The sequence below is a fragment of the Saccostrea cucullata genome, unplaced genomic scaffold, assembly GCF_032062105.1.
Source record: "Saccostrea cucullata isolate Sc308-1 unplaced genomic scaffold, CSIRO_AGI_Scuc_v1 ctg18209, whole genome shotgun sequence".
Lineage (NCBI taxonomy): Eukaryota > Metazoa > Mollusca > Bivalvia > Ostreida > Ostreidae > Saccostrea > Saccostrea cuccullata.
Genome location: NW_026939526.1, coordinates 1 through 9,117, shown reverse-complemented (window position 1 = coordinate 9,117; position 9,117 = coordinate 1). Strand labels below are relative to the sequence as shown.

Genomic DNA, 9,117 nt, shown 5'->3' with positions numbered 1-9,117 from the left:
TATCTAGAGTATAAAGGTCCATTATCCTATCAGAAAACACCTTGTCTACAGCTTCTATACTTTTACGCATGTAGGAAAACTTTAATTAGAGTATTTAATAATGTTTGTTAAGAAACCAGTTCTAAATGTTTTTATTTACATCTTTTAAAAATCAATGGATTAGGAGATTCAGATATTGATTAAATTAATTTGTAAATGAAAATAAATTCCACGTGTTTGAAACAGCGATAAAAACTCTGGATGCGTCAAACGTCAAAACATTTGGGTTTAAAAAAAAAATCTGCGTCGAAGTTCACCGTCATTCTGCAACGTCACATCTTTATGACGTTATTTCTCTGTTTTAGTAGAAATGCCATAAGGACCCTTTTGTCATGGGCGCAATCAGTTATGTTTCAGGCATCATTAGATAAGCAAGTCCTGGAAGTAACCTTAAACTCAAGTATAATAATATTGAAAAGCTAAATATTTTTAATTTAACTTTTAAAAAAGGTTCATCTAACATTTCCATTTTTAAATTCCTATGAGCATGCAACACCTACATTTTAAGAATAATTTTGATTATAAACTATGTTTTGTAATTGTCAAACACACATTGAAGGACAATAAAATGATAAAAATTGGTAGTAAAATTGATTACTTTTACCATGAATTACATAAGCACTCTCCAGAAGTTATAAATATTACGATTAAAGGAGGTCTGAAGTCATTTTTATTTGTAGACCGTGAATGAACGATAAAGCAAACGTTGCACATACATGAAAAGAAAATGTATGCTATTTAAACTTTTGCTACACAAGGGTGTCGAAAAAGAATAAAAATGTTTAGAAACAGTTTTGTCGTCGTAATAAGATTAATCCATACTGCCTTTAGAAAAATCTCTTTTTACACGAGATTAAAGTCTTACCGTTCCAAACGACATTCATACAAACTTACTAATACGTGTGGCTAAAATAGCGATTGATAGGCAAGAATACACGGAGCTACGATTGTAATGTGGAATTCCCTCTACCAATTCAGTCTTAAAAATAGGTCCTGAAAATTAACCCTGTCCATGCATTCAAACTTTGGTGTCGGTATATTTATTGATTATTTACAGGAGAGTGTGTTTTAAAAGTAAAGCAATCGCTGAAATTTTTCAACCTTATCAAAGTTTGTTCATGTGCAACTTGGAAACAAATATAGGAAGAACTGTTTTGGATTCATTGTAACACTAAGCATACAACTAGCATCCTGTACAGGGAAAAAGTGCTATCATCGTGTCTGGTTTTAATTTTCTGGGACTCTCGCAAAGAAAAGTTTATTTAATTATTGATCTTAGTTTTGTCATGCATTGGTGATTGCTGCACAAACATGAATTCAAGATGCCGCCAAATTACACGTTGATATTCAGAAGGTAAATTTGAATTCTCCTTAATAATCTTAATAGGTAGATGAAATGGCGGATTAAGACATACCCATTTTTGATCAATATGCGGAAAGTTTGTTCCTTAATGGATCTGTGTTTACATTCAGGAAAACATTACTCTAGATGCATTGTGTACCTTGTCATGTGGGATGAGTAATTCATCTAATAAATGGAGGCTTCATTAGGCATCTGTATGGCGGATTTGTTGACGAAACACATTCATAATAACTTCCATTTAATATCGGATATGGAATTTGTTTTAAGCCTTTCCCGAAACCAAATAATATATTTATCTAGGTTTCTGATTTGAAGGATTTTCTTCCATACTCATAAGGTTGAAGGTAACTTAGAAGGGAAATTTCTCAATGAATCGTAACAGCATCTATATCTTACTTTCAGGACTTTGGGGAAGGATTTGTATTTAGTCCAGTTAACGTCGTTGCAACCAACGGGAACCACGCTTTTGAGCACGTCCGTGTGGCCCCATCAAAGTGTCCAGTGAAACCCAAGATGGAGGTGGACAGCGATCTACAGTGTCCAATCTGCTTGGAACTATTTTCCTATCCCATAATTCTTCCATGCTCCCACGTGCTCTGCAGATCTCCTTGCGCAGAACATTTGTTTGATTTCAACTTTATACGATGTCCCGTTTGTCGAGATAATTGTTACGTGAGTGGCGGGATCTCTAGTTTGCCTAGAGTAATTGCTCTAGAAAATATCATAGAACGCTACAAAGCGGACAGAAGCTCGAAAGAAAACATCAATCAACAAGAAAAAACCCACGATGCCTCACTTCTAGATGTTTCCGTTTCTAGTCAATCTGACACAGGGACCGAACTGTCAGTGCTATGCCAACTTTGTAATATAGCAAAGAAAAAAGCTAAAAAGTCTTGCCTAGATTGTAACGTGTCTTACTGTTCCAATTGCCTTCTCCTGACTCACCAGAAGAAGGATCCTTTCAATACCCACGAGTTGGTATCCCCTCGAGATGATCTTAATCGGTCTGTGAATGGTATGTGCACAACTCACGCAGACCAACTTTCCTTGTATTGCAAAGAATGTTGCGTTCCAACCTGCATGGCCTGCAAAGATTCCAATCTTCACAAAGGTCACTTCATGATCACTATAGAAGACGCATATACAGACATAAAGGTTTGTTGCTACCCTTTTAAAGTATATACAACATTATTAACTTTATTATGACAATGAAAAGAATTGTGTCAGAGGATAACTTTTTTTCATTTTAGGCTTCAATTGATAAAAATCTTCAAAAATTAGGCAGCAGTCAGGATAAAGTGACAACGGCTCTACAGAATCAGAGAGATAATTTAAAAGAAATGCAGGTAAGAGTATTCCAAAAGAGCATAATTTCAAGATTAACAAAATTCTTTGGACTCTTTTAAAATAATAACTAGAGTTTATTTTCAAAACTGCATGTTGTTGTCAAATTATTTCAGCAAAAGATAGACAGAAAGCGGGGCGAAATCAACGCACAGTGTGACATGCTCTTAGCTGAAATTGAAAATAAGAGAAATTTCTTCCTGGCGGATCTAGAGTACGAGGAACGCATTCGTCAAAATGAGCAAGAAGAACTGATAAAAGTAATGGAGCGGATCTTAGGATCTTCACAGGCGTTGTATAGTTACACATCGGAGGTGCTAAACGAGGATGTCAGTGAGTTTCTAGAGGTACGTATATAAATGTAATACATCAGGTGGTCTGAAAAAATTCATTATTTCATGACCCTCGAAAAGACTTGGAAACCAATTTCTTATCTACAACTCCTCTTATATAACTGAATGAAATTTATGAGAATTGCAACTGAGTATTTATCAACATAATGCTATTGTGCAACTCCTATTTTACTTTTTGATCCGACACTTTCTCGGGTATTCATAACAAAACATACACATTGCTATTATCTTCATATGGGAGAACTGGGTTATCATTTTTGTGAGCCCAGTGCTCATTATACCTCTAGTTTTTTATTAACTGTAATCTGGTGTTCAAATTAACTATATTCCGGTGTCAAAATGAATAGTAACTTCATATTAACTTAGAAAATCTAATATTCTATGCAAATTCTATGATATAATGCAGTTTACCTATTGTTTGTAATGAATTTTGTGTCACTCATTATTTCTCGGTCTTCTTTTAATTACCGTGGTAATTTTTCACACAGCAAAGTACAGCTTGCATTTTTCCTTTTCTAAAACTCAATCAAAATATGCACATCGTCCTCGATCCTTTGGGTCACCATTCTGTTCTCAAGAGAAATTAAAAAGAAACAAGATCATTTGAGTGTGGTAATAAAATCTGTAATGTCAACATTCTCAGGATTACAAGTGTTTGAGGGACAAACAGAATCAGGTTACACATCTGTTTACCTAGTTATACATGTCAAACATAAATATGTAAAGCATGTAGACAATGAAATTTAACTCGCATTAAATTATTTTTTTATTCCAGGTGGCAAATACATTAAGTGAAAAGTAAGTATTAAAGATTCTAGATCTAGTTAAACGTTCGTGATCAAAGGCCAGAACCTCTCTGATAGATTTCAACTGATTTTTAAACTATGCAATATGACTGAAAAAAATTAATGGGCATTTGTGATCGGTATTTTTTTTTCTTCTATTTGATCGTTTAAAATTGCAGACTGGTGAAGGCCACAATTGACTGTGAAACCGCACAATTTCAACCTTCAGACTGTGACGTCTTGCCGGGAAAACTTGTAGATTTCAGAAAGGAAAGAAATATCATAAGAGACATGAATTACTTACTTGGTATTATTTTTGATCATCCTTATTCTTAATATAACACATGTGTTCATGCTAATCTGCAAAAACACTTTGCAAATCCTACCCTCGATCTCTTGATCTAACCGAGTCATTTCTCCGATTTCAACACGAAGCATTCTTTTTTAGCTCCTGTTACACCAAGCGTTGACGTCACGCGGTGCTCCAGAAGCGAGGACACAGTCGTACTAGTGCTCTCCCCTCCCAGACACTCACATGACGTCATAGACGAATACCAAATTCATTATTGCTCGGAGGAACAAAAGAGTCTTGAAATCGAGGTATGCAGTCACGGATCTAATTAACATGACAAAATATGATCTGAATTGATGATATAGCTCAGTGTTTTAATCTTTACCAGGTAGTAAAAAAATACAATTATTATAAACAAAAAAGTTGTATCTAATTCAAAAATGGTCTTTGTCTGGAGTTGTATTTTCCAAATATTTTATACAAATATCATGACAAGGTTCGCATATATAGTGTAAATCATATAATTCCTGAAACAGATTCAAGATTTTATAGCAATAAAGAATTAAATAAAATTCCGTCTGCAAACTATAACAATTTTGAAAGGATTCTTCCAATTTAGATGAAAAAAAAAGCATATTAAATTCAAGCTGAAAATTAGCATGTTACATTTTCAGGATACATTGATTGTCAAAAATGTCCCAGAGGACAGACTTGCTGCGAAAAATGTTCCAAACTGTTCAGGAGTGGTTGTGGTATTAGTTGAAAATCTTTGCAAAGCAACAACCTACTATTTTTGTGTAAGTGCTAGCAACCAGGCAGGAAGAAGTGCTAACTCGGAGGTTGTTCAGTGTACCACATTACTGCCAGGAGAAAGTGTCATTCCAGGTTTGTTTATAAATCTTCATTTAAATTAATTTAAATTATGCAACGTTTTGATAGGATAAAAGCGGGAAACTTTTATAAAAATCATTTTGCGACTCGGTGAGAAATAACGATTCAATATTGAATTAAATGAATGATACTAACTTGATGATCTTTCTTAATTTAGCTCCTGTGATTGTTGAAAGCCTTTGTCGGCAGTTCGCCACGTCTGTACAGATTTACAGTTCTAGCCCCCAGGACATCGCCGCTGAGCAGCACATCTCTCACTTCCTGTTGTATCGCCCTCGGGGTCAGAGCAGAGCTTGGCGAACACTCTCCTTGTATGGAAGGCAAGACCACAGGGTATTCGGTTTACAGGCCAGCACGGAGTATGAATTTCTGATTCTAGGGTGTAATCAAAGGGGCGAATGTCAAGTGTCTAATAGAGTCATTGTCCAAACAGAACAGTCTTAACGACAGTCAAAGTTTCTGTGTATTTTTAATCTTTCAATATAATTGAAAAAATTCTATGCAAAGAATTCAATAAAAGGACAACTTCAATTTCACGATTTGAAAATATGTTTACATCAGTATTTTTATATATTGCAAATACTGTGATATTATTGCAAAGTTTATCTTATTTGGTATTTCAAGTATAAACAAAATCGTAATAGTTTTTTCATTCAAAGATATGATTAAAGATGATAGAGGTTTTGAAAAAAATATAGCACTGGAGTACCAGGAGTATCAAGTAAAAAAATTGTATCATAAAATGTCTGTGGAATATCCATTTTTCAAAAGGATTCAGTGCAAGGACATAATATACTGTTTTGTTTTATTAGAATTATTTAACTTTATCGTAAATGCTAGTCAGATTTTGATATTGTTTGGCTGTGTTTGAAAATGTGATACATGTATGTAAGCTAGGTACAAGATATTTTTAATCGATACCATGAGATTTGTTTTATTATTTTTAATTTAGGGAATATATACGTGTGATTATAAGTAAATTTATTAATTTTATTGAAAAAAATATGCATAAGATTGTTAAATGGATGCAGTGGACCAATTTGTTGAATGTTTGTTAAAGAAATCTTAGTTACTGTATGGTGCTTTACATGTATTAATTAAATTTGTTCACTTCAGTATTTGTGCACGCGCACTGCACGCACTGGTAGAGATACAAACGTGTACTCCGCGTACGTGTTGTTGGGAAAACACTTTAGTTAATAAATTGTTACCACAATATCAGTTTTTCACCATGGTTATTTATTGAATAAAGTATTTTTATATGTTTTTTGCTTTTTAATTCACAAGAAAGATATGCTTTATTTTTTATTACAGAATAATGTACTGGGTATTTAACATATATGTACCTTAACTAAAAAAACATGAAATTAATATTTTATACGTAAGTCTCATAACATAGATACTTGTTCGTTAATTGTATAATGCTGAAACATATACATGTACTTGTATTAAAATAGAATTTTAAACAAGCATTTTTCTCATCTCGACATCACCAGGTAGAGTCTGTATCGCCGGTTTCCAGTCCTTTGTAGGTTGTAAGGAAAGTCTCAATCTCTGTCAATGTACGAGGTTGAGATATTTTTATGATCTCGCCTTTGAAATACAATTGCAATAGTCTAAGAGAAATTTTTTCAATATTTTTAATCTAAAAATATTTTGCTTAAAAGCAGCTATGAAATGCATACAGAAAGATTAGTTTATTCCATGACGGTGGTAAAACGGTTGCTTGACTTACTTGCAGAAGAGGTGTAGAGTTGTCCCTCGTGTTTAAGAGTGTTGTTACCATTCCTACCGGTATTGACACTAACGATAAGATAGCTATCAGCCACCCTATTCCCACGGCGTATGATGGGTACTTATAATCACCGTACTCTACTGGCGAATAACGAATTAAGCTGACAATCCAGATAATCTACAACAAAGCAATTCAACAAATGATTGTAAGAAATGGACAAAATCATTCAGAATTGCACATTATTGCTTGGTACATGTATGTTGTATGGTATTTAAAAGTAGAATTACAGGAACAATATATATACATATCCGACTGCTTTTAATGTTGAATCGTAAGGACTGTCTCGTTACGAAGAAAAACTAACCAATATCACCAATGGAGTTACAAATAGCCACATAATCTTCCATAAAGGCGTTGGTTTATACCCGATCATCATTTCCAAATCTTTGTAAATTCTTTCCACGCCTTAAAAAAAAAATCTTTTTATCAATGAAGACATCAAATTATAAAAGGAAAATTATCTCTTGAAAAAACAACATATAAGGTACAACATTTTAAACTTTTATAAATTATTCTTTGATGCAAATCATCCTATTAGCACGACTGACAAAAACAGCATGCGATTTGAAAAAAAATTGTTTCGGTATTTTTCCAGTGCTTCGAAGAAATTGTAATAGTCATGCAGACAAATGAAAAGCTCACAGAAAATGTTCAAAAAGGAAACCTCACTTTCATCCTAGATCTGAATAACAAAGAATAACAGAAAACGAAACGTGCTAAGAGTGTTCTTGCATTTGTCTCATACAAGAAAATATTGCACATTTACTTCAATAACCTAAAAAATATACTAGTATTCGTTAATTTTTTTGTTTTAATTAATATAAATAGCAAAAGAAGTAAAAATAACAGGAAATCCCTTACCATAGAGCCAGGCCAATGACGTCACTTCTAGAAGTGTCAACAGCATTACAGACACACTGGCACAGTACCAGTCAATAAGGGTTAGGACATAGATACCACCCTAAAGGAATCAATGTAAACAGTAACAATTTGTTATTAAAAAAAAGCAAGGTCAGATACATTTTAGGTTAATAGAAGCGTTGCAAGAGTATAATATTTGCTTAATTTAAGTGACCGTAGTTCAACACCAAGGGGCATGATTGCAGAATAAAATAATGAGGATCTTGTAAAAAATTCATTTCTTTCGAATTGATCCTTTGTAAATTAATTACTAATCAGGTTTTATATTATGAAAAAAGTAAAAAAAAAAATCAGATATAACATAAAATATGACATCCACTGACCATTCCCAAAAGCTAATGTATATCCTTATGGTCATTTATGTACATGTATATATACCTGCGTTATACATGGGATCCCAAGCAAAAACCCAATAAAACAGAGTATGCCTGTTAATGAAGTCTTCCACTTGTTTAAAGCTTTAGGAAAATTGTCATGTAGAGCACCTGTCAAAGTTTGAATGTGTACCATCTAAAATGAAAATAAGATGACAATAAAATTATACCTAGTAACAGTTAACAAAATATTCTAGTCTGCTTTCCTCAGTGGAAGTTTTGCCAAACGACTGATACCATGGAAAATGGCGTTGATTGTCAATTTGGTTTGTAAGAAATGTAATTTTTTGTTAGCTTATAATAAAGTTGCTGATAATGTTTCGTCGGTTATCTTATTTGCGTTTCAGAAACAATGTATTGCAAAATATGGCTACAAAACAATTCTTGCTTGAAAAAAGTACAGAACAACTTACATAAAAGTATGTTTACATTTATTATAATTTTAAGAAGTGTATCAGTATATTTTCTTACCTGACTATCAAGTCCCGACTGTGAAAAGCATGATAAAAGAAAAGAACTGCCCACGAACTGAGGCAGAGGGAGCTTGGAGACAGCCTCAGGGGTACACAATGAAGGCTATTCCAGGTCCTTAAAAGAACAATTGAAAAATCAATTATTTTGAAAGACATGGAACAAGAAGTTTATTTCTGAAATTTTTCAAATAGACGATATATATGGAAATAACGAACAGCATGCTACTAATTAACTAATACAAATCAGGAGCAGAGCAAACACTAAACCACTAAAACATCAGGTGTCATGGAGCAGAAAGCATACCACTGCCGACCTGTCACACCCGCCGTGTGCTCCTTTTTCATGATCGGAAAATAAACGAAAATCCGTCAACATTTCAATATGTAAATAATGACCTAACAATAAGTTAATATGATAAGCGTCAATCAGCTTTTGAAAGTGATTTTATTTTCTTCAAGGTATTTATAAAAAACTAAAAATTTAATG

General features: G+C 33.4%; 2 protein-coding genes across 2 annotated transcripts; one reads left to right on the top strand and one right to left on the bottom strand.

The window, feature by feature from the left end:
* The first annotated feature begins 1,293 nt into the window (after positions 1-1,293).
* LOC134253134 (E3 ubiquitin-protein ligase Midline-1-like) lies at positions 1,294-6,297 on the top strand. The gene is made up of 9 exons (XM_062735644.1): positions 1,294-1,393; positions 1,805-2,557; positions 2,653-2,748; positions 2,863-3,093; positions 3,875-3,897; positions 4,064-4,191; positions 4,333-4,484; positions 4,851-5,061; positions 5,225-6,297. Exons 2-9 carry the CDS (start codon positions 1,916-1,918, stop codon positions 5,509-5,511), a joined length of 1,770 nt encoding a protein of 589 aa, XP_062591628.1. The 5' UTR covers positions 1,294-1,393; positions 1,805-1,915; the 3' UTR covers positions 5,512-6,297.
* A 71-nt stretch (positions 6,298-6,368) lies between these two features.
* LOC134253133 (sodium- and chloride-dependent glycine transporter 2-like) lies at positions 6,369-8,646 on the bottom strand (the record flags this gene model as incomplete). Its single annotated transcript, XM_062735643.1, has 6 exons — positions 6,369-6,621; positions 6,803-6,979; positions 7,167-7,267; positions 7,724-7,823; positions 8,162-8,293; positions 8,629-8,646. Coding segments are annotated over 6 exons (621 nt in total), but the record flags the coding sequence as incomplete, so codon positions are not given.
* Positions 8,647-9,117: the final 471 nt, after the last annotated feature.

What these genes read in the sequence shown, in the direction of transcription:
- LOC134253134 (XM_062735644.1), top strand. Translation starts at nt 1,916, where the DNA reads ATGGAGGTGGACAGCGATCTACAGTGTCCAATCTGCTTGGAACTATTT. An exon ending in ATGTCAGTGAGTTTCTAGAG is followed by an intron (nt 3,094 to 3,874) that starts GTACGTATATAA and finishes TTTTTATTCCAG; the next exon opens with GTGGCAAATACATTAAGTGA. An exon ending in AGACATGAATTACTTACTTG is followed by an intron (nt 4,192 to 4,332) that starts GTATTATTTTTG and finishes ATTCTTTTTTAG; the next exon opens with CTCCTGTTACACCAAGCGTT.